Here is a 25,712-nt window from a genome sequence, read left to right on the forward strand (position 1 = left end):
GTAACCTACTGAGACTACACAGGTAACCTACTGACACTACACAGGTAACCTACTGACACTACACAGGTAACCTACTGACACTACACAGGTAACCTACTGACACTACACAGGTAACCTACTGACACTACACAGGTAACCTACTGTGACTACACAGGTAACCTACTGACACTACACAGGTAACCTACTGACACTACACAGGTAACCTACTGACACTACACAGGTAACCTACTGACACTACACAGGTAACCTACTGAGACTACACAGGTAACCTACTGACACTACACAGGTAACCTACTGACACTACACAGGTAACCTACTGACACTACACAGGTAACCTACTGACACTACACAGGTAACCTACTGACACTACACAGGTAACCTAATGTCTGTGTGGTACCTCCGGGTACGCTGTACCAGGCCCCTCCGTTGGTGATGCCGTCTGTGAAGCTGGTATCATCGTCGTTCTTCCTGCACGGAGCCCGTTGGGGGTCTGACATCACAGGATTAAACTGGGAGTAGGACTTCGCCAGAGACTTAAAGGTGACGTCATCAGGACTGGCGCTGTACTCATGGGTCGAACCTGGAGGGAGGGAGGGAGGGAGGGAGGGAGGGAGAGAGGGAGGGGAGGGGGGATGGGAGAGGGAGGGAGGGAGGGGGAGGATGGGAGGGAGGGAGGGAGGGAGGGGGGGGTGGGAGGGAGGATGGGAGAGGGAGGGAGGGAGGGAGGGAGGATGGGAGAGAGGGAGGGGAGGGGGGATGGGAGAGGGAGGGAGGGAGGGAGGGGGAGGATGGGAGGGAGGGAGGGGGGGTGGGAGGGAGGATGGGAGAGGGAGGGAGAGGGAGGGAGGGAGGGAGGGGGAGGATGGGAGGGAGGGAGGGAGGGAGGGAGGGAGGGAGGATGGGAGAGAGGATGGGGAGGGAGGGAGGTGGGAGGGAGGGAGGGAGGGGGGGGTGGGAGGGAGGATGGGAGAGGGAGGGAGGGAGGGAGGGAGGATGGGAGAGAGGGAGGGGAGGGGGGGGGATGGGAGAGGGAGGGAGGGAGGGAGGGGGAGGATGGGAGGGAGGGAGGGAGGGAGGGGGTGGGAGGGAGGATGGGAGAGGGAGGGAGGGAGGGAGGGAGGATGGGAGAGAGGGAGGGGAGGGGGGGGATGGGAGAGGGAGGGAGGGAGGGAGGGGGAGGATGGGAGGGAGGGAGGGGGGTGGGAGGGAGGATGGGAGAGGGAGGGAGGGAGGGAGGATGGGAGAGAGGATGGGGAGGGAGGGAGGTGGGAGGGAGGGAGGGAGGGGATAACTTATTTGCACTTATTGGCATTATGTAACTTTTTGGGTGACCTGACCAAATTCACATAGAAATATGAGTTATAGATCTGAAATTCTCATTGAAATGAAGTCTAAGAAGATGCTCTACACTATACTGTAGGAGAGTCTGGTTCACAGTGGTTTATGTGTGTGTAGCGTGGTGTGTGTGTAGCGTGGTGTGTGTGTAGCGTGGTGTGTGTGGTGTGTGTGTAGCGTGGTGTGTGTGTAGCGTGGTGTGTGTGTAGCGTGGTGTGTGTGTAGCGTGGTGTGTGTGTAGCGTGGTGTGTGTGTAGCGTGGTGTGTGTGTAGCGTGGTGTGTGTGTAGCGTGGTGTGTGTGTAGCGTGGTGTGTGTGTAGCGTGGTGTGTGTGTGTAGCGTGGTGTGTGTGTAGCGTGGTGTGTGTGTAGCGTGGTGTGTGTGTAGCGTGGTGTGTGTGTGTAGCGTGGTGTGTGTGTAGCGTGGTGTGTGTGTAGCGTGGTGTGTGTGTAGCGTGGTGTGTGTGTAGCGTGGTGTGTGTGTAGCGTGGTGTGTGTGTAGCGTGGTGTGTGTGTAGCGTGGTGTGTGTGTGTGTTTACCACTGCGTGTCTCGTCGTAGGGGTAGTTGGCCACCACATCTCCTCCATGCAGATTCGCTGAGAGGACGAATGGAATCTCCATTATCCATCGGATCACTGCCTTGGTCTCTGGAGCCAGCTGGAGACAACACAGACACAGACAGACAGGATCACTGACTAGGTCTCTGGAGCCAGCTGGAGACAACACAGACAGACAGGATCACTGACTAGGTCTCTGGAGCCAGCTGGAGACAACACAGACAGACAGGATCACTGACTAGGTCTCTGGAGCCAGCTGGAGACAACACAGACACAGACAGACAGGATCACTGACTAGGTCTCTGGAGCCAGCTGGAGACAACACAGACACAGACAGACAGGATCACTGACTAGGTCTCTGGAGCCAGCTGGAGACAACACAGACACAGACAGACAGGATCACTGACTAGGTCTCTAGAGCCAGCTGGAGACAACACAGACACAGACAGACAGGATCACTGACTAGGTCTCTGGAGCCAGCTGGAGACAACACAGACACAGACAGACAGGATCACTGACTAGGTCTCTGGAGCCAGCTGGAGACAAGACAAACACAGACAGACAGGATCACTGACTAGGTCTCTGGAGCCAGCTGGAGACAACACAGACACAGACAGACAGGATCACTGCCTTGGTCTCTGGAGCCAGCTGGAGACAACAGAGACACAGACAGACAGGATCACTGACTAGGTCTCTGGAGCCAGCTGGAGACAACACAGACAGACAGGATCACTGACTAGGTCTCTGGAGCCAGCTGGAGACAACACAGACAGACAGACAGGATCACTGAGTAGGTCTCTGGAGCCAGCTGGAGACAACACAGACAGACAGGATCACTGACTAGGTCTCTGGAGCCAGCTGGAGACAACACAGACACAGACAGACAGGATCACTGACTAGGTCTCTGGAGCCAGCTGGAGACAACACAGACACAGACAGACAGGATCACTGACTAGGTCTCTGGAGCCAGCTGGAGACAACACAGACACAGACAGACAGGATCACTGACTAGGTCTCTGGAGCCAGCTGGAGACAACACAGACACAGACAGACAGGATCACTGACTAGGTCTCTGGAGCCAGCTGGAGACAACACAGACACAGACAGACAGGATCACTGACTAGGTCTCTGGAGCCAGCTGGAGACAACACAGACAGACAGGATCACTGCCTTGGTCTCTGGAGCCAGCTGGAGACAACACAGACACAGACAGACAGGATCACTGACTAGGTCTCTGGAGCCAGCTGGAGACAACACAGACAGACAGGATCACTGACTAGGTCTCTGGAGCCAGCTGGAGACAACACAGACACAGACAGACAGGATCACTGACTAGGTCTCTGGAGCCAGCTGGAGACAACACAGACACAGACAGACAGGATCACTGCCTTGGTCTCTGGAGCCAGCTGGAGACAACACAGACACAGACAGACAGGATCACTGACTAGGTCTCTGGAGCCAGCTGGAGACAACACAGACACAGACAGACAGGATCACTGACTAGGTCTCTGGAGCCAGCTGGAGACAACACAGACACAGACAGACAGGATCACTGACTAGGTATCTGGAGCCAGCTGGAGACAACACAGACACAGACAGACAGGATCACTGACTAGGTCTCTGGAGCCAGCTGGAGACAACAGAGACACAGACAGACAGGATCACTGCCTTGGTCTCTGGAGCCAGCTGGAGACAACACAGACACAGACAGGATCACTGACTAGGTCTCTGGAGCCAGCTGGAGACAACACAGACACAGACAGGATCACTGACTAGGTCTCTGGAGCCAGCTGGAGACAACACAGACACAGACAGACAGGATCACTGACTAGGTCTCTGGAGCCAGCTGGAGACAACACAGACACAGACAGACAGGATCACTGACTAGGTCTCTGGAGCCAGCTGGAGACAACACAGACACAGACAGACAGGATCACTGACTAGGTCTCTGGAGCCAGCTGGAGACAACACAGACACAGACAGACAGGATCACTGACTAGGTCTCTGGAGCCAGCTGGAGACAACACAGACACAGACAGACAGGATCACTGACTAGGTCTCTGGAGCCAGCTGGAGACAACACAGACACAGACAGACAGGATCACTGACTAGGTCTCTAGAGCCAGCTGGAGCCAGCAGGAGACAGGTCTCTGGAGCCAGCTGGAGACACAGACAGACAGACAGGATCACTGACTAGGTCTCTGGAGCCAGCTGGAGACAACACAGACACAGACAGACAGGATCACTGACTAGGTCTCTGGAGCCAGCTGGAGACAACACAGACACAGACAGACAGGATCACTGACTAGGTCTCTGGAGCCAGCTGGAGACAACACAGACACAGACAGACAGGATCACTGACTAGGTCTCTGGAGCCAGCTGGAGACAACACAGACACAGACAGACAGGATCACTGACTAGGTCTCTGGAGCCAGCTGGAGACAACAGAGACACAGACAGACAGGATCACTGCCTTGGTCTCTGGAGCCAGCTGGAGACAACAGAGACACAGACAGACAGGATCACTGACTAGGTCTCTGGAGCCAGCTGGAGACAACACAGACAGACAGGATCACTGACAGGTCTCTGGAGCCAGCTGGAGACAAGACAGACAGGATCACTGACTAGGTCTCTGGAGCCAGCTGGAGACAACACAGACAGACAGGATCACTGACTAGGTCTCTGGAGCCAGCTGGAGACAACACAGACACAGACAGACAGGATCACTGACTAGGTCTCTGGAGCCAGCTGGAGACAACACAGACACAGACAGACAGGATCACTGACTAGGTCTCTGGAGCCAGCTGGAGACAACACAGACACAGACAGACAGGATCACTGACTAGGTCTCTGGAGCCAGCTGGAGACAACACAGACACAGACAGACAGGATCACTGACTAGGTCTCTGGAGCCAGCTGGAGACAACACAGACACAGACAGACAGGATCACTGACTAGGTCTCTGGAGCCAGCTGGAGACAACACAGACAGACAGGATCACTGCCTTGGTCTCTGGAGCCAGCTGGAGACAACACAGACACAGACAGACAGGATCACTGACTAGGTCTCTGGAGCCAGCTAGAGACAACACAGACACAGACAGACAGGATCACTGACTAGGTCTCTGGAGCCAGCTGGAGACAACAGAGACACAGACAGACAGGATCACTGACTAGGTCTCTGGAGCCAGCTGGAGACAACACAGACACAGACAGACAGGATCACTGCCTTGGTCTCTGGAGCCAGCTGGAGACAACACAGACACAGACAGGATCACTGACTAGGTCTCTGGAGCCAGCTGGAGACAACACAGACACAGACAGGATCACTGACTAGGTCTCTGGAGCCAGCTGGAGACAACACAGACACAGACAGACAGGATCACTGACTAGGTCTCTGGAGCCAGCTGGAGACAACAGAGACACAGACAGACAGGATCACTGACTAGGTCTCTGGAGCCAGCTGGAGACAACATAGACACAGACAGACAGGATCACTGCCTTGGTCTCTGGAGCCAGCTGGAGACAACACAGACACAGACAGACAGGATCACTGACTAGGTCTCTGGAGCCAGCTGGAGACAACACAGACACAGACAGACAGGATCACTGACTAGGTCTCTGGAGCCAGCTGGAGACAACACAGACACAGACAGACAGGATCACTGACTAGGTCTCTGGAGCCAGCTGGAGACAACACAGACACAGACAGACAGGATCACTGACTAGGTCTCTGGAGCCAGCTGGAGACAACACAGACAGACAGGATCACTGACTAGGTCTCTGGAGCCAGCTGGAGACAACACAGACACAGACAGACAGGATCACTGACTAGGTCTCTGGAGCCAGCTGGAGACAACACAGACACAGACAGACAGGATCACTGACTAGGTCTCTGGAGCCAGCTGGAGACAACACAGACAGACAGGATCACTGACTAGGTCTCTGGAGCCAGCTGGAGACAACACAGACACAGACAGACAGGATCACTGACTAGGTCTCTGGAGCCAGCTGGAGACAACACAGACACAGACAGACAGGATCACTGACTAGGTCTCTGGAGCCAGCTGGAGACAACAGAGACACAGACAGACAGGATCACTGACTAGGTCTCTGGAGCCAGCTGGAGACAACACAGACACAGACAGACAGGATCACTGACTAGGTCTCTGGAGCCAGCTGGAGACAACACAGACAGACAGACAGACAGACAGACAGACAGACAGACAGACAGGCAGGCAGGCAGGCAGGCAGGCAGGCAGGCAGGCAGACAGGCAGACAGACAGACAGACAGACAGACAGACAGACAGACAGACAGACGTGTTACCAGACAGACAGGTGTGTTACCAGACAGACTGACAGGTGTGTTACCAGACAGACTGACAGGTGTGTTACCAGACAGACAGACAGGTGTGTTACCTTGGTATTTTCGTCCACGGCCTTCTTCATGTTGTTGAGCAGGTGGTTGTTGGCTCCGCCCTCCTTCTCGTTGCCGTAGACGATGCGGTCCAGGTCAGGGAAGTTCCTGTTCAGGTCAATCCCCTGGGCGTTACTACGACCTACGAACCAATCCTTCAGCTCCCCCGACTGACACACAGAGGGAGGAGAGATGTTACCTGGTCTGTCCACAAGACAAAAACCCATGAACCAGTCTGTGTGTGTGTCAGTTGTGGTGTGTGTGTTACCTGGGAGGCAGCTTTCTCAAAGCCATCAGGGTTCATGGAGGGCATCAGGTGGATACGTGTGGTGTGGATCAGATCGATGATCGACTCGTTGCCCTATGATAAAACAACAACATATTAACTCTGTGATCGACTCGTTGCCCTGTTAAAACACAACAACATTTTAACTCTGTGATCGTTTAGTTGCACTGATACAACACAACAACATATTAACTCTGTGATCGTTTAGTTGAACTGATACAACACAACAACATATTAACTCTGTGATCGTTTAGTTGCTCTGATACAACACAACAACATGTTAACTCTGTGATCGTTTAGTTGCACTGATACAACACAACATGTTAACTCTATGATCGTTCAGTTGCACTGATACAACACAACATGTTAACTCTGTGATCGTTTAGTTGCTCTGATACAACACAACAACATATTAACTCTGTGATCGTTTAGTTGCTCTGTTAAAACACAACAACATATTAACTCTGTGATCGTTTAGTTGCACTGATACAACACAACATACTAACTCTGTGATCGTTTAGTTGCACTGATACAACACAACAACATATTAACTCTGTGATCGTTTAGTTGCACTGATACAACACAACAACATATTAACTCTGTGATCGTTTAGTTGCACTGATACAACACAACATACTAACTCTGTGATCGTTTAGTTGCACTGATACAACACAACATATTAACTCTGTGATCGTTTAGTTGCACTGATACAACACAACAACATATTAACTCTGTGATCGTTTAGTTGCTCTGATACAACACAACAACATATTAACTCTGTGATCGTTTAGTTGCACTGATACAACACAACATGTTAACTCTGTGATCGTTTAGTTGCACTGATACAACACAACATGTTAACTCTGTGATCGTTTAGTTGCACTGATACAACACAACAACATATTAACTCTGTGATCGTTTAGTTGCTCTGTTAAAACACAACAACATATTAACTCTGTGATCGTTTAGTAGCACTGATACAACACAACATATTAAGTCTGTGATCGTTTAGTTGCCCTGTGAAAACACAACAACATATTAACTCTGTGATCGTTTAGTTGCTCTGATACAACACAACAACATGTTAACTCTGTGATCGTTTAGTTGCTCTGATACAACACAACAACATATTAACTCTGTGATCGTTTAGTTGCTCTGTTAAAACACAACAACATATTAACTCTGTGATCGTTTAGTTGCCCTGATACAACACAACAACATATTAACTCTGTGATCGTTTAGTTGCTCTGATACAACACAACAACATATTAACTCTGTGATCGTTTAGTTGCTCTGTTACAACACAACAACATATTAACTCTGTGATCGTTTAGTTGCCCTGTGAAAACACAACAACATATTAACTCTGTGATCGTTTAGTTGCCCTGATACAACACAACAACATATTAACTCTGTGATCGTTTAGTTGCACTGATACAACACAACAACATATTAACTCTGTGATCGTTTAGTTGCACTGATACAACACAACAACATATTAACTATATTACAGACAGGTTATATTACCTGTTGGTAACAGAGGTACAGAGACAGGTTATATTACCTGTTGGTAACAGAGGTACAGAGACAGGTTATATTACCTGTTGGTAACAGAGGTACAGAGACAGGTTATATTACCTGTTGGTAACAGAGGTACAGACAGGTTATATTACCTGTTGGTAACAGAGGTACAGAGACAGGTTATATTACCTGTTGGTAACAGAGGTACTGAGACAGGTTATATTACCTGTTGGTAACAGAGGTACAGAGACAGGTTATATTACCTGTTGGTAACAGAGGTACTGAGACAGGTTATATTACCTGTTGGTAACAGAGGTACTGAGACAGGTTATATTACCTGTTGGTAACAGAGGTACTGAGACAGGTTATATTACCTGTTGGTAACAGAGGTACAGACAGGTTATATTACCTGTTGGTAACAGAGGTACTGAGACAGGTTATATTACCTGTTGGTAACAGAGGTACAGACAGGTTATATTACCTGTTGGTAACAGAGGTACTGAGACAGGTTATATTACCTGTTGGTAACAGAGGTACAGACAGGTTATATTACCTGTTGGTAACAGAGGTACAGAGACAGGTTATATTACCTGTTGGTAACAGAGGTACTGAGACAGGTTATATTACCTGTTGGTGGTAACAGAGGTACAGAGACAGGTTATATTACCTGTTGGTAACAGAGGTACAGAGACAGGTTATATTACCTGTTGGTAACAGAGGTACAGAGACAGGTTATATTACCTGTTGGTAACAGAGGTACAGAGACAGGTTATATTACCTGTTGGTAACAGAGGTACAGAGACAGGTTATATTACCTGTTGGTAACAGAGGTACAGAGACAGGTTATATTACCTGTTGGTAACAGAGGTACAGAGACAGGTTATATTACCTGTTGGTAACAGAGGTACAGAGACAGGTTATATTACCTGTTGGTACAGAGACAGGTTATATTACCTGTTGGTACAGAGGTACTGAGACAGGTTATATTACCTGTTGGTAACAGAGGTACAGACAGGTTATATTACCTGTTGGTAACAGAGGTACAGAGACAGGTTATATTACCTGTTGGTAACAGAGGTACAGAGACAGGTTATATTACCTGTTGGTAACAGAGGTACAGAGACAGGTTATATTACCTGTTGGTAACAGAGGTACTGAGACAGGTTATATTACCTGTTGGTAACAGAGGTACAGAGACAGGTTATATTACCTGTTGGTAACAGAGGTACAGAGACAGGTTATATTACCTGTTGGTAACAGAGGTACAGAGACAGGTTATATTACCTGTTGGTAACAGAGGTACAGAGACAGAGACAGGTTATATTACCTGTTGGTAACAGAGGTACAGAGACAGGTTATATTACCTGTTGGTAACAGAGGTACAGAGACAGGTTATATTACCTGTTGGTAACAGAGGTACAGAGACAGGTTATATTACCTGTTGGTAACAGAGGTACAGAGACAGGTTATATTACCTGTTGGTAACAGAGGTACAGAGACAGGTTATATTACCTGTTGGTAACAGAGGTACAGAGACAGGTTATATTACCTGTTGGTAACAGAGGTATAGAGACAGGTTATATTACCTGTTGGTAACAGACAGGTACTGTTGGTAACAGAGACAGGTTATATTACCTGTTGGTAACAGAGGTACAGAGACAGGTTATATTACCTGTTGGTAACAGAGGTACTGAGACAGGTTATATTACCTGTTGGTAACAGAGGTACTGAGACAGGTTATATTACCTGTTGGTAACAGAGGTACAGAGACAGGTTATATTACCTGTTGGTAACAGAGGTACAGAGACAGGTTATATTACCTGTTGGTAACAGAGGTACAGAGACAGGTTATATTACCTGTTGGTAACAGAGGTACAGAGACAGGTTATATTACCTGTTGGTAACAGAGGTACAGAGACAGGTTATATTACCTGTTGGTAACAGAGGTACAGAGACAGGTTATATTACCTGTTGGTAACAGAGGTACAGAGACAGGTTATATTACCTGTTGGTAACAGAGGTACAGAGACAGGTTATATTACCTGTTGGTAACAGAGGTACAGAGACAGGTTATATTACCTGTTGGTAACAGAGGTACAGAGACAGGTTATATTACCTGTTGGTAACAGACCTGTTGGTACAGAGACAGGTTATATTACCTGTTGGTAACAGAGGTACAGAGACAGGTTATATTACCTGTTGGTAACAGAGGTACAGAGACAGGTTATATTACCTGTTGGTAACAGAGGTACAGAGACAGGTTATATTACCTGTTGGTAACAGAGGTACAGAGACAGGTTATATTACCTGTTGGTAACAGAGGTACAGAGACAGGTTATATTACCTGTTGGTAACAGAGGTACAGAGACAGGTTATATTACCTGTTGGTAACAGAGGTACAGAGACAGGTTATATTACCTGTTGGTAACAGAGGTACAGAGACAGGTTATATTACCTGTTGGTAACAGAGGTACAGAGACAGGTTATATTACCTGTTGGTAACAGAGGTACAGAGACAGGTTATATTACCTGTTGGTAGACAGTTATATTAGGTACAGAGGTACAGACAGGTTATATTACCTGTTGGTAACAGAGGTACAGAGACAGGTTATATTACCTGTTGGTAACAGAGGTACAGAGACAGGTTATATTACCTGTTGGTAACAGAGGTACAGAGACAGGTTATATTACCTGTTGGTAACAGAGGTACAGAGACAGGTTATATTACCTGTTGGTAACAGAGGTACAGACAGGTTATATTACCTGTTGGTAACAGAGGTACAGAGACAGGTTATATTACCTGTTGGTAACAGAGGTACTGAGACAGGTTATATTACCTGTTGGTAACAGAGGTACAGAGACAGGTTATATTACCTGTTGGTAACAGACAGGTTATATTACCTGTACAGAGGTACAGACAGGTTATATTACCTGTTGGTAACAGAGGTACAGAGACAGGTTATATTACCTGTTGGTAACAGAGGTACAGAGACAGGTTATATTACCTGTTGGTAACAGAGGTACAGAGACAGGTTATATTACCTGTTGGTAACAGAGGTACAGAGACAGGTTATATTACCTGTTGGTAACAGAGGTACAGAGACAGGTTATATTACCTGTTGGTAACAGAGGTACAGAGACAGGTTATATTACCTGTTGGTAACAGAGGTACAGAGACAGGTTATATTACCTGTTGGTAACAGAGGTACAGAGACAGGTTATATTACCTGTTGGTAACAGAGGTACAGAGACAGGTTATATTACCTGTTGGTAACAGAGGTACAGAGACAGGTTATATTACCTGTTGGTAACAGAGGTACAGAGACAGGTTATATTACCTGTTGGTAACAGAGGTACAGAGACAGGTTATATTACCTGTTGGTAACAGAGGTACAGAGACAGGTTATATTACCTGTTGGTAACAGAGGTACAGAGACAGGTTATATTACCTGTTGGTAACAGAGGTACAGAGACAGGTTATATTACCTGTTGGTAACAGAGGTACAGAGACAGGTTATATTACCTGTTGGTAACAGAGGTACAGAGACAGGTTATATTACCTGTTGGTAACAGAGGTACAGAGACAGGTTATATTACCTGTTGGTAACAGAGGTACAGAGACAGGTTATATTACCTGTTGGTAACAGAGGTACAGAGACAGGTTATATTACCTGTTGGTAACAGAGGTACAGAGACAGGTTATATTACCTGTTGGTAACAGAGGTACAGAGACAGGTTATATTACCTGTTGGTAACAGAGGTACAGAGACAGGTTATATTACCTGTTGGTAACAGAGGTACAGAGACAGGTTATATTACCTGTTGGTAACAGACCTGTTGGTACAGAGACAGGTTATATTACCTGTTGGTAACAGAGGTACAGAGACAGGTTATATTACCTGTTGGTAACAGAGGTACAGAGACAGGTTATATTACCTGTTGGTAACAGAGGTACAGAGACAGGTTATATTACCTGTTGGTAACAGAGGTACAGAGACAGGTTATATTACCTGTTGGTAACAGAGGTACAGAGACAGGTTATATTACCTGTTGGTAACAGAGGTACAGAGACAGGTTATATTACCTGTTGGTAACAGAGAGGTACTGGTAACAGAGACAGGTTATATTACCTGTTGGTAACAGAGGTACAGAGACAGGTTATATTACCTGTTGGTAACAGAGGTACAGAGACAGGTTATATTACCTGTTGGTAACAGAGGTACAGACAGGTTATATTACCTGTTGGTAACAGAGGTACAGAGACAGGTTATATTACCTGTTGGTAACAGAGGTACAGAGACAGGTTATATTACCTGTTGGTAACAGAGGTACTGAGACAGGTTATATTACCTGTTGGTAACAGAGGTACAGAGACAGGTTATATTACCTGTTGGTAACAGAGGTACAGAGACAGGTTATATTACCTGTTGGTAACAGAGGTACAGAGACAGGTTATATTACCTGTTGGTAACAGAGGTACAGAGACAGGTTATATTACCTGTTGGTAACAGAGGTACAGAGACAGGTTATATTACCTGTTGGTAACAGAGGTACAGAGACAGGTTATATTACCTGTTGGTAACAGAGGTACAGAGACAGGTTATATTACCTGTTGGTAACAGAGGTACAGAGACAGGTTATATTACCTGTTGGTAACAGAGGTACAGAGACAGGTTATATTACCTGTTGGTAACAGAGGTACAGAGACAGGTTATATTACCTGTTGGTAACAGAGGTACAGAGACAGGTTATATTACCTGTTGGTAACAGAGGTACAGAGACAGGTTATATTACCTGTTGGTAACAGAGGTACAGAGACAGGTTATATTACCTGTTGGTAACAGAGGTACAGAGACAGGTTATATTACCTGTTGGTAACAGAGGTACAGAGACAGGTTATATTACCTGTTGGTAACAGAGGTACAGAGACAGGTTATATTACCTGTTGGTAACAGAGGTACAGAGACAGGTTATATTACCTGTTGGTAACAGAGGTACAGAGACAGGTTATATTACCTGTTGGTAACAGAGGTACAGAGACAGGTTATATTACCTGTTGGTAACAGAGGTACAGAGACAGGTTATATTACCTGTTGGTAACAGAGGTACAGAGACAGGTTATATTACCTGTTGGTAACAGAGGTACAGAGACAGGTTATATTACCTGATGGTAACAGAGGTACAGAGACAGGTTATATTACCTGTTGGTAACAGAGGTACAGAGACAGGTTATATTACCTGTTGGTAACAGAGGTACAGAGACAGGTTATATTACCTGTTGGTAACAGAGGTACAGACAGGTTATATTACCTGTTGGTAACAGAGGTACTGAGACAGGTTATATTACCTGTTGGTAACAGAGGTACAGAGACAGGTTATATTACCTGTTGGTAACAGAGGTACAGAGACAGGTTATATTACCTGTTGGTAACAGAGGTACTGAGACAGGTTATATTACCTGTTGGTAACAGAGGTACAGACAGGTTATATTACCTGTTGGTAACAGAGGTACAGAGACAGGTTATATTACCTGTTGGTAACAGAGGTACTGAGACAGGTTATATTACCTGTTGGTAACAGAGGTACTGAGACAGGTTATATTACCTGTTGGTAACAGAGGTACTGAGACAGGTTATATTACCTGTTGGTAACAGAGGTACAGACAGGTTATATTACCTGTTGGTTACAGAGGTACAGACAGGTTATATTACCTGTTGGTATTGGTTACAGAGGTACTGAGCCAGGTAGACGATGAGTTCCCGTCCTACCGCCTCGTTGCCATGCATGTTTCCGATGTACTTAAACTCTGGCTCACCTGGGGAAAGAGAAACACAGGTTAGGTCAACACACACAGGTTAGGTCAACACACACACAGGTTAGGTCAACATACACACAGGTTAGGTCAATACACACAGGTTAGGTCAACACACACAGGTTAGGTCAACACACACACAGGTTAGGTCAAAACACACAGGTTAGGTCAACACACACACAGGTTAGGTCAACACACACAGGTTAGGTCAACACACACACAGGTTAGGTCAACACACACAGGTTAGGTCAAAACACACACAGGTTAGGTCAACACACACACAGGTTAGGTCAAAACACACAGGTTGGGTCAACACACACACAGGTTAGGTCAAAACACACAGGTTAGGTCAACACACACAGGTTAGGTCAACACACACACAGGTTAGGTCAACACACACACAGGTTAGGTCAAAACACACAGGTTAGGTCAAAACACACACAGGTTAGGTCAACACACACACAGGTTAGGTCAAAACACACAGGTTAGGTCAACACACACACAGGTTAGGTCAACACACACACAGGTTAGGTCAAAACACACAGGTTAGGTCAACACACACACAGGTTAGGTCAACACACACACAGGTTAGGTCAACACACACAGGTTAGGTCAAAACACACAGGTTAGGTCAAAACACACAGGTTAGGTCAACATACACACAGGTTAGGTCAACACACACACAGGTTAGGTCAACACACACAGGTTAGGTCAACACACACACAGGTTAGGTCAACACACACACAGGTTAGGTCAACACACACACAGGTTAGGTCAACACACACACAGGTTAGGTCAAAACACACAGGTTGGGTCAACACACACACAGGTTAGGTCAACACACACAACACACACAGGTTAGGTCAAAACACACACAGGTTAGGTCAACACACACACACAGGTTGGGTCAATACACACAGGTTGGGTCAAAACACACAGGTTGGGTCAATACACACAGGTTAGGTCAAAACACACAGGTTAGGTCAACACACACACACAGGTTGGGTCAATACACACAGGTTAGGTCAAAACACACAGGTTGGGTCAATACACACAGGTTAGGTCAAAACACACAGGTTAGGTCAACACACACAGGTTGGGTCAAAACACACAGGTTAGGTCAACACACACAGGTTAGGTCAAAACACACAGGTTAGGTCAAACACACAGGTTAGGTCAACACACACACACAGGTTGGGTCAATACACACAGGTTAGGTCAAAACACACAGGTTGGGTCAATACACACAGGTTAGGTCAAAACACACAGGTTAGGTCAAGGTCAAACACACACAGGTTGGGTCAATACACACAGGTTGGGTCAAAACACACAGGTTGGGTCAAAACACACAGGTTAGGTCAAACACACACAGGTTGGGTCAAAACACACAGGTTAGGTCAACACACACAGGTTAGGTCAAAACACACAGGTTAGGTCAACACACAGGTTAGGTCAAAACACACACAGGTTAGGTCAACACAGGTTACACACACAACACACACAGGTCACAGGTTAGGTCAAAACACAGGTTACACACAGGTTAGGTCAAAACACACAGGTTAGGTCAACACACACAGGTTAGGTCAAAACACACAGGTTAGGTCAACACACACAGGTTAGGTCAAAACACACACAGGTTAGGTCAAAACACACACAGGTTAGGTCAACACACACACAGGTTAGGTCAAAACACACAGGTTAGGTCAACACACACACAGGTTAGGTCAAAACACACAGGTTGGGTCAACACACACACAGGTTAGGTCAAACACACACAGGTTAGGTCAACACACACACACACACACAGGTTAGGTCAGGTTAAAACACACACAGGTTAGGTCAAAACACACAGGTCAACACACACACAGGTTAGGTCAAAACACACAGGTTTCAAAACACACACAGGGGTCAACACACACACAGGTTGGGTCAACACACACAGGTTAGGTCAAAAAACACACAGGTTGGGTCAACACACACACAGGTTAGGTCAACACACACACAGGTTAGGTCAACACACACAGGTTAGGCCAACACACACACAGGTTAGGTCAACACACACACAGGTTAGGTCAACACACACACAGGTTAGGTCAAAACACACAGGTTGGGTCAACACACACACAGGTTAGGTCAACACACACAGTACACACACAGGTTAGGTCAAAACACACACAGGTTAGGTCTACACCACACACACACACAGGTTGGGTCAATACACACAGGTTAGGTCAACACACACAGGTTAGGTCTATGATATGAAGTTGCACAAATCCATGTTCAGTCCCACATGTTATTATCTACCCATGTTCAGTCCTACAGAGTATCTACCCATGTTCAGTCCTACAGAGTATCTACCCATGTTCAGTCCCACAGAGTATCTACCCATGTTCAGTCCTACAGAGTATCTACCCATGTTCAGTCCTACAGAGTATCTACCCATGTTCAGTCCTACAGAGTATCTACCCATGTTCAGTCCCACAGAGTATCTACCCATGTTCAGTCCTACAGAGTATCTACCCATGTTCAGTCCCACAGAGTATCTACCCATGTTCAGTCCTACAGAGTATCACAGAGTATCTACCCATGTTCAGTCCTACAGAGTATCTACCCATGTTCAGTCCTACAGAGTATCACAGAGTATCTACCCATGTTCAGTCCTACAGAGTATCTACCCATGTTCAGTCCTACAGAGTATCTACCCATGTTCAGTCCTACAGAGTATCTACCCATGTTCAGTCCTACAGAGTATCTACCCATGTTCAGTCCCACAGAGTATCTACCCATGTTCAGTCCTACAGAGTATCTACCCATGTTCAGTCCATGTTCAGTCCCAGAGTATCTACCCATGTTCAGTCCTACAGAGTATCTACCCATGTTCAGTCCCACAGAGTATCTACCCATGTTCAGTCCTACAGAGTATCACAGAGTATCTACCCATGTTCAGTCCTACAGAGTATCTACCCATGTTCAGTCCTACAGAGTATCTACCCATGTTCAGTCCTACAGAGTATCTACCCATGTTCAGTCCTACAGAGTATCTACCCATGTTCAGTCCCACAGAGTATCTACCCATGTTCAGTCCCACAGAGTATCTACCCATGTTCAGTCCTACAGAGTATCTACCCATGTTCAGTCCTACAGAGTATCTACCCATGTTCAGTCCTACAGAGTATCTACCCATGTTCAGTCCTACAGAGTATCTACCCATGTTCAGTCCTACAGAGTATCTACCCATGTTCAGTCCTACAGAGTATCTACCCATGTTCAGTCCTACAGAGTACCTACCCATGTTCAGTCCTACAGAGTACCTGTTCCCCCTGGGTGAACACTTTGGTTTTCCCTCTAGCAACACAGATAATAATCAAAGCTTGATGGACCCAGGTATCTACCCAGTCCTACACGAGGGGCCCCAGGACCCAGGGGAGGGGCCCCAGGACCCAGGGGGAGGGGCCCCATTACCAAGGGGGAGGGGCCCCAGGACCCAGGTACCTGGGGGGGCCCATGACCCAAGGGGAGGGGCGCCAGGACCCAGGGGAGGGGCTCTAGGACCAGGGGGAGGGGCCCCAGGACCCAGGGGAGTGTCGCTAGGACCAAGGGGAGGGGCCACAGGACCCAGGGGGAGGGGCCCCAGGACCCAGGGGGAGGGGCCCCAGGACCCAGGGGGAAGGGGCCCCAGGACCCAGGGGAGGGGCGCCAGGACCCAGGGGTGTGTCGCTAGGACCAAGGGGGAGGGGCCCCAGGACCCAGGGGGAGGGGCCCCATGACCCAGGGGAGGGGCGCCAGGAATCAGGGGGAGGGGCGCCAGGACCCAGGGGGAGGGGCGCTAGGACTCAGGGGGGAAGGACCCCAAGACCAAGGGGGAGGGGCCGCAAGAACTAGGGGGGGGGGGCAGGGCCCAGGGGGAGGAGCCCCAGGGGGAGGTGCCCCAGTACCCCAGGGGGGAGGGGCTGAGATAAAATTACCAAATTGAGAAAACAGTTGAAGTTCTTCATTTAACCAAAAGATGGCAGCAGATACACACATCAATATGTCTAATAGAGATGGAATCTGACAGCAGGTCAGAGAGACTACAAGAGTCTCCAGTCTGCGATGTCTCCTGTCTGTGATGTCTCCTGTCTGTGATGTCTCCTGTCTGTGATGTCTCCTGTCTGTGATGTCTCCTGTCTGTGATGTCTCCTGTCTGTGATGTCTCTGTCTGTGATGTCTCCTGTCTGTGATGTCTCCTGTCTGTGATGTCTCCTGTCTGTGATGTCTCCTGTCTGTGATGTCTCCTGTCTGTGATGTCTCCTGTCTGTGATGTCTCCTGTCTGTGATGTCTCCTGTCTGTGATGTCTCCTGTCTGTGATGTCTCCTGTCTGTGATGTCTCCTGTCTGTGATGTCTCCTGTCTGTGATGTCTCCTGTCTGTGATGTCTCCTGTCTGTGATGTCTCCTGTCTGTGATGTCTCCTGTCTGTGATGTCTCCTGTCTGTGATAGAACTGTGATGTCTCCTGTCTGTGATGTCTCCTGTCTGTGATAGAACTGTGATGTCTCCTGTCTGTGATGTCTCCTGTCTGTGATGTCTCCTGTCTGTGATGTCTCCTGTCTGTGATGTCTCCTGTCTGTGATGTCTCCTGTCTGTGATGTCTCCTGTCTGTGATGTCTCCTGTCTGTGATAGAACTGTGATGTCTCCTGTCTGTGATGTCTCCTGTCTGTGATGTCTCCTGTCTGTGATGTCTCCTGTCTGTGATGTCTCCTGTCTGTGATAGAACTGTGATGTCTCCTGTCTGTGATGTCTCCTGTCTGTGATGTCTCCTGTCTGTGATGTCTCCTGTCTGTGATGTCTCCTGTCTGTGATGTCTCCTGTCTGTGATGTCTCCTGTCTGTGATGTCTCCTGTCTGTGATGTCTCCTGTCTGTGATGTCTCCTGTCTGTGATGTCTCCTGTCTGTGATAGAACTGTGATGTCTCCTGTCTGTGATAGAACTGTGATGTCCCCTGTCTGTGATAGAACTGTGATGTCTCCTGTCTGTGATAGAACTGTGATGTCTCCTGTCTGTGATAGAACTGTGATGTCTCCTGTCTGTGATAGACCTGTGCTTCACACTGCCACGCTAACACACGCACACACACACACGTCACACTACACTTCCCACTGTTACCACGGAGACGGTGCCAAATACAGGAGACAAATTAAGGGACAACCACGGTGAATGACTCATGTGTTTTTTGACCAGCCATTATCTCATATCTCACCAGCTGCTATCCTCACCTTCATACACAACACAGAGAGAGAAAGGTTTGAAGAGAGAGATGGGGTTAGAGAGAGAGAGAGAGAGAGAGAGAGAGAGAGAGAGAGAGAGAGAGAGAGAGAGAGAGAGAAAGGTTTGAAGAGAGAGAGAGAGAGAGAGAGAGAGAGAGAGAGAGAGAGAGAGAGAGAGAGAGAGAGAGAGAGAGAGAGAGAGAGGGAGAGAGAGAGAGGGTTAGAGAGAGAGAGAGAGAGAGAGAGTTAGAGAGAGAGAGGGGGTTGGAGAGAGAGAGAGGGTTAGAGAGAGAGAGAGAGAGGGTTGGAGAGAGAGAGGGTTAAAGAGAGAGAGAGGGGGTTGGGGAGAGAGGGGTTAGAGAGAGAGAGAGACGGAGAGAGAGGGTTAGAGAGAGAGAGAGAGAGAGAGAGGGTTGGAGAGAGAGGGGTTAGAGAGAGAGAGAGAGGGTTGAGAGAGAGAGAGAGGGTTGGAGAGAGAGAGAGAGAGTTAGAGAGAGAGAGAGAGGGTTGAGAGAGAGAGAGAGGGTTGGAGAGAGAGAGAGAGGTTGGAGAGAGAGAGGGTTAAAGAGAGAAAGAGGGGGTTGAGAGAGAGAGAGAGAGAGAGAGAGAGAGAGAGAGACAGAGAGAGAGGCAGAGAGAGAGGGTTAGAGAAAGAGAGAGAGAGGGTTGGAGAGAGAGGGGGTTAGAGAGAGAGAGAGGGTTGGAGAGAGAGAGAGAGAGAGAGAGAGGGTTGGAGAGAGAGAGGGGGGTTGGAGAAAGAGAGAGGGTTAGAGAGAGAGAGAGAGAGAGAGAGAGAGGGTTGGAGAGAGAGAGGGTTAGAGAGAGAGGGTTGAGAGAGAGAGGGTTAGAGAGAGAGAGAGGGTTAGAGAGAGAGAGAGAGGGTTAGAGAGAGAGAGAGGGTTGGAGAGAGAGAGAGAGAGAGAGAGGGTTAGAGAGAGGAGAGAGAGAGAGAGAGAGAGAGGGTTAGAGAGAGAGAGAGAGAGAGAGAGAGAGAGAGAGAGAGAGAGAGAGAGAGAGAGAGAGAGAGAGAGAGGGTTGGAGAGAGAGAGGGTTAGAGAGAGAGAGGGGGTTAGAGAGAGAGAGGGTTAGAGAGAGAGAGAGGGTTGGGGAGAGAGACAGTTCTAAACTTCGTAATAATCACAATGTCTTGAGTAAAAGCCTAATTGGATTCATACCAAAACATCGCACACCTGATCATATGTACACCCTACACACCCTAATAGATAAACATGTCCACCAAAATAATACCAAAATATACGCTTGCTTTATCGACTTCCAAAAACCATTTGATTCTATTTGGCATACAGGACTGTTCTACACAGTAATTGAAAGTGGTGTAGGGGGTAAAACATATGACATAATTAAATCAATGTCTACTGGCAATACGTGCAGCATTAAAAATGGCAAGAAAATAACAGAATTCTTTAACCAGGTGCGGGGCCTTCGCCAGGGTTGTAATCTGAGCCCTGCACTCTTCAATATTTACATCAACGAACTGGCCTCTATTCTAGAACAATCCTCAGCCCCTGGTGTTAGTCTCCACAATTCAGAAGTTAAATGCCTTCTCTTGGCAGATGACCTATGCCTGCTGTCACCCACAGCACATGGCCTACAGCTGAGCCTGGACCTGCTAGAGTAGTACTGCAGACAGACCTGGGCTCTGGCAGTACACACCCACAGCACATGGCCAACAGCAGAGCCTGGACCTGCTAGAGTAGTACTGCCAGACCTGGGCCCTGGCAGTAAACACCCACAGCACATGGCCTACAGCTGAGCCTGGACCTGCTAGAGCAGTACTGTCAGACCTGGGCCCTGGCAGTAAACCCCCACAGCACATGGCCTACAGCAGAGCCTGGACCTGCTAGAGCAGTACTGCCAGACCTGGGCCCTGGCAGTAAACACCCACAGCACATGGCCTACAGAGCCTGGACCTGCTAGAGCAGTACTGCCAGACCTGGGCCCTGGCAGTAAACCCCCACAACACATGGCCTACAGCAGAGCCTGGACCTGCTAGAGCAGTACTGCCAGACCTGGGCCCTGGCAGTAAACACCCACAGCACATGGCCTACAACAGAGCCTGGACCTGCTAGAGCAGTACTGCCAGACCTGGGCCCTGGCAGTACACACCCACAGCACATGGCCTACAGAGCCTGGACCTGCTAGAGCAGTACTGCCAGACCTGGGCCCTGGCAGTACACACCCACAGCACATGGCCAACAGCAGAGCCTGGACCTGCTAGAGCAGTACTGCCAGACCTGGGCCCTGGCAGTACACACCCACAGCACATGGCCAACAGCAGAGCCTGGACCTGCTAGAGCAGTACTGCCAGACCTGGGCCCTGGCAGTACACACCCACAGCACATGGCCTACAGAGCCTGGACCTGCTAGAGTAGTACTGCCAGACCTGGGCCCTGGCAGTACACACCCACAGCACATGGCCTACAGAGCCTGGACCTGCTAGAGTAGTACTGCCAGACCTGGGCCCTGGCAGTAAACACCCACAGCACATGGCCTACAGAGCCTGGACCTGCTAGAGCAGTACTGCCAGACCTGGGCCCTGGCAGTAAACACCCACAGCACATGGCCAACAGCAGAGCCTGGACCTGCTAGTTACTGTGTAAGGGCTGTTTGAAGGAGAGGACCAAGATGGCTGCGTGGTTTGTGTTCATGATTTATTAACTACTGAACACTAGAACAAAACATAACAACACAGTTCTGTCTGGTGTAGAAACACTAAACACAGTTCTGTCTGGTGCAGAAACACACAACACAGTTCAGTCTGGTGCAGAAACACACAACACAGTTCTGTCTGGTGTAGAAACACACAACACAGTTCTGTCTGGTGCAGAAACACTAAACACAGTTCTGTCTGGTGTAGAAACACACAACACAGTTCTGTCTGGTGCAGAAACACACAACACAGTTCTGTCTGGTGCAGAAACACACAACACAGTTCTGTCTGGTGCAGAAACACACAACACAGTTCTGTCTGGTGTAGAAACACACGACACAGTTCTGTCTGGTGCAGAAACACTAAACACAGTTCTGTCTGGTGTAGAAACACACAACACAGTTCTGTCTGGTGTAGAAACACACAACACAGTTCTGTCTGGTGTAGAAACACACAACACAGTTCTGTCTGGTGTAGAAACACACAACACAGTTCTGTCTGGTGCAGAAACACACAACACAGTTCTGTCTGGTGCAGAAACACACAACACAGTTCTGTCTGGTGCAGAAACACACAACACAGTTCTGTCTGGTGCAGAAACACACAACACAGTTCTGTCTGGTGCAGAAACACACAACACAGTTCTGTCTGGTGTAGAAACACTAAACAGTTCTGTCTGGTGCAGAAACACTAAACAGTTCTGTCTGGTGTAGAAACACACAACACAGTTCTGTCTGGTGTAGAAACACACAACACAGTTCTGTCTGGTGTAGAAACACTAAACAGTTCTGTCTGGTGTAGAAACACACAACACAGTTCTGTCTGGTGCAGAAACACACAACACAGTTCTGTCTGGTGTAGAAACACACAACACAGTTCTGTCTGGTGTAGAAACACACAACACAGTTCTGTCTGGTGCAGAAACACACAACACAGTTCTGTCTGGTGTAGAAACACACAACACAGTTCTGTCTGGTGTAGAAACACACAACACAGTTCTGTCTGGTGTAGAAACACACAACACAGTTCTGTCTGGTGTAGAAACACACAACACAGTTCTGTCTGGTGCAGAAACACACAACACAGTTCTGTCTGGTGTAGAAACACACAACACAGTTCTGTCTGGTGTAGAAACACACAACACAGTTCTGTCTGGTGCAGAAACACACAACACAGTTCTGTCTGGTGTAGAAACACACAACACAGTTCTGTCTGGTGTAGAAACACACAACACAGTTCTGTCTGGTGCAGAAACACACAACACAGTTCTGTCTGGTGTAGAAACACACAACACAGTTCTGTCTGGTGTAGAAACACACAACACAGTTCTGTCTGGTGTAGAAACACACAACACAGTTCTGTCTGGTGCAGAAACACACAACACAGTTCTGTCTGGTGCAGAAACACACAACACAGTTCTGTCTGGTGTAGAAACACACAACACAGTTCTGTCTGGTGTAGAAACACACAACACAGTTCTGTCTGGTGTAGAAACACACAACACAGTTCTGTCTGGTGTAGAAACACACAACACAGTTCTGTCTGGTGTAGAAACACACAACACAGTTCTGTCTGGTGTAGAAACACACAACACAGTTCTGTCTGGTGCAGAAACACACAACACAGTTCTGTCTGGTGCAGAAACACACAACACAGTTCTGTCTGGTGCAGAAACACACAACACAGTTCTGTCTGGTGTAGAAACACACAACACAGTTCTGTCTGGTGTAGAAACACACAACACAGTTCTGTCTGGTGTAGAAACACACAACACAGTTCTGTCTGGTGCAGAAACACACAACACAGTTCTGTCTGGTGTAGAAACACACAACACAGTTCTGTCTGGTGCAGAAACACACAACACAGTTCTGTCTGGTGCAGAAACACACAACACAGTTCTGTCTGGTGCAGAAACACACAACACAGTTCTGTCTGGTGTAGAAACACACAACACAGTTCTGTCTGGTGTAGAAACACACAACACAGTTCTGTGTAGAAACACACAACACAGTTCTGTCTGGTAGAAACACACAACACAGTTCTGTCTGGTGTAGAAACACACAACACAGTTCTGTCTGGTGTAGAAACACACAACACAGTTCTGTCTGGTGGAGAAACACACAACACAGTTCTGTCAATTACAGAGGTTTAAATATATAGAGTACTGTACACACTACAATTACTGAGGTTTAAATATATAGAGTACTGTACACACTACAATTACTGAGGTTTAAATATATAGAGTACTGTACACACTACAATTACTGAGGTTTAAATATATAGAGTACTGTACACACTACAATTACTGAGGTTTAAATATATAGAGTACTGAACACACTACATTACTGAGGTTTAAATATATAGAGTACTATACACTACAATTACTGAGGTTTAAATATATAGAGTACTGAACACACTACAATTACTGAGCTTTAAATATATGGAGTACTGTACACACTACAATTACTGAGGTTTAAATATATAGAGTACTGTACACACTACAATTACTGAGGTTTAAATATATAGAGTACTATACACACTACAATTACTGAGGTTTAAATATATAGAGTACTGAACACACTACAATTACTGAGGTTTAAATATATAGAGTACTGTACACACTACAGTTACTGAGGTTTAAATATATAGAGTACTATACACACTACAATTACTGAGGTTTAAATATATAGAGTACTATACACACTACAATTACTGAGGTTTAAATATATAGAGTACTGTACACACTACAATACTGAGGTTTAAATATATAGAGTACTGTACACACTACAATTACTGAGGTTTAAATATATAGAGTACTGTACACACTACAATACTGAGGTTTAAATATATAGAGTACTATACACACTACAATTACTGAGGTTTAAATATATAGAGTACTGTACACACTACAGTTACTGAGGTTTAAATATATAGAGTACTGTACACACTACAATACTGAGGTTTAAATATATAGAGTACTGTACACTACAATTACTGAGGTTTAAATATATAGAGTACTGTACACACTACAATTACTGAGGTTTAAATATATAGAGTACTATACACACTACAATTAATGAGGTTTAAATATATAGAGTACTATACACACTACAATTACTGAGGTTTAAATATATAGAGTACTATACACACTACAATTAATGAGGTTTAAATATATAGAGTACTGTACACACTACAATACTGAGGTTTAAATATATAGAGTACTGTACACACTACATTACTGAGGTTTAAATATATAGAGTACTGAACACACTACAATTACTGAGGTTTAAATATATAGAGTACTGTACACACTACAATTACTGAGGTTTAAATATATAGAGTACTGTACACTACAATTACTGAGGTTTAAATATATAGAGTACTATACACACTACAATTAATGAGGTTTAAATATATAGCCAATGAGGTTTATATATATGTACACTTTATATACTTTTTACTATATATACACTTTATATACACTTTATGGCAGCGAGGTGTGGGGTCCACTTTATGGCAGTGAGGTGTGGGGTCCACTTTATGGCAGCGAGGTGTGGGGTCCACTTTATTAGGTGTGGGGTCCACTTTATAGCAGTGAGGTGTGGGGTCCACTTTATGGCAGCGAGGTGTGGGGTCCACTTTATGGCAGTGAGGTGTGGGGTCCACTTTATGGCAGCGAGGTTGAGGTCCACGTTATGGCAGTGAGGTGTGGGGTCCACTTTTGGCAGTGAGGTGTGGGGTCCACTTTATGGCAGTGAGGTGTGGGGCCCACTTTATGGCAGTGAGGTGTGGGGTCCACTTTATGGCAGTGAGGTGTGGAGTCCACTTTATGGCAGCGAGGTGTGGGGTCCACTTTATGGCAGTGAGGT

At 46.9% G+C, this 25,712-nt stretch overlaps 1 protein-coding gene and 1 long non-coding RNA gene across 4 annotated transcripts in view; one reads left to right on the forward strand and one right to left on the reverse strand.

The window, feature by feature from the left end:
* cpe (carboxypeptidase E) overlaps window positions 1-25,712 on the reverse strand; it is a 53,084-nt gene that overhangs the window by 18,361 nt on the left and 9,011 nt on the right. Inside the window, exons 2-6 of the mRNA XM_052517292.1 lie at window positions 13,827-13,930; window positions 6,577-6,669; window positions 6,311-6,478; window positions 1,875-1,992; window positions 398-580 (exon numbers count right to left, since the gene is read on the reverse strand). Of these exons, the coding sequence (XP_052373252.1) occupies window positions 398-580; window positions 1,875-1,992; window positions 6,311-6,478; window positions 6,577-6,669; window positions 13,827-13,930 (666 nt within the window). The remainder of the gene's footprint in view (window positions 1-397; window positions 581-1,874; window positions 1,993-6,310; window positions 6,479-6,576; window positions 6,670-13,826; window positions 13,931-25,712) is intronic.
* LOC127929321 (uncharacterized) lies at window positions 8,123-13,786 on the forward strand. 3 transcript variants are annotated; one of them, XR_008134424.1, is made up of 6 exons: window positions 8,123-8,683; window positions 9,084-9,167; window positions 9,741-9,851; window positions 10,834-10,942; window positions 12,310-12,455; window positions 13,381-13,786. It is a non-coding gene; the product is annotated as an uncharacterized LOC127929321 (long non-coding RNA). The 3 variants fall into 3 exon arrangements; XR_008134423.1 differs by lacking the exon at window positions 9,741-9,851 and having other exon boundaries at window positions 8,123-8,720; window positions 9,084-9,278; window positions 10,760-10,942; XR_008134425.1 differs by lacking the exons at window positions 9,741-9,851; window positions 12,310-12,455 and having other exon boundaries at window positions 9,084-9,155; window positions 10,676-10,868.

The sequence above is a fragment of the Oncorhynchus keta genome, unplaced genomic scaffold, assembly GCF_023373465.1.
Source record: "Oncorhynchus keta strain PuntledgeMale-10-30-2019 unplaced genomic scaffold, Oket_V2 Un_scaffold_6470_pilon_pilon, whole genome shotgun sequence".
Taxonomy (NCBI): domain Eukaryota; kingdom Metazoa; phylum Chordata; class Actinopteri; order Salmoniformes; family Salmonidae; genus Oncorhynchus; species Oncorhynchus keta.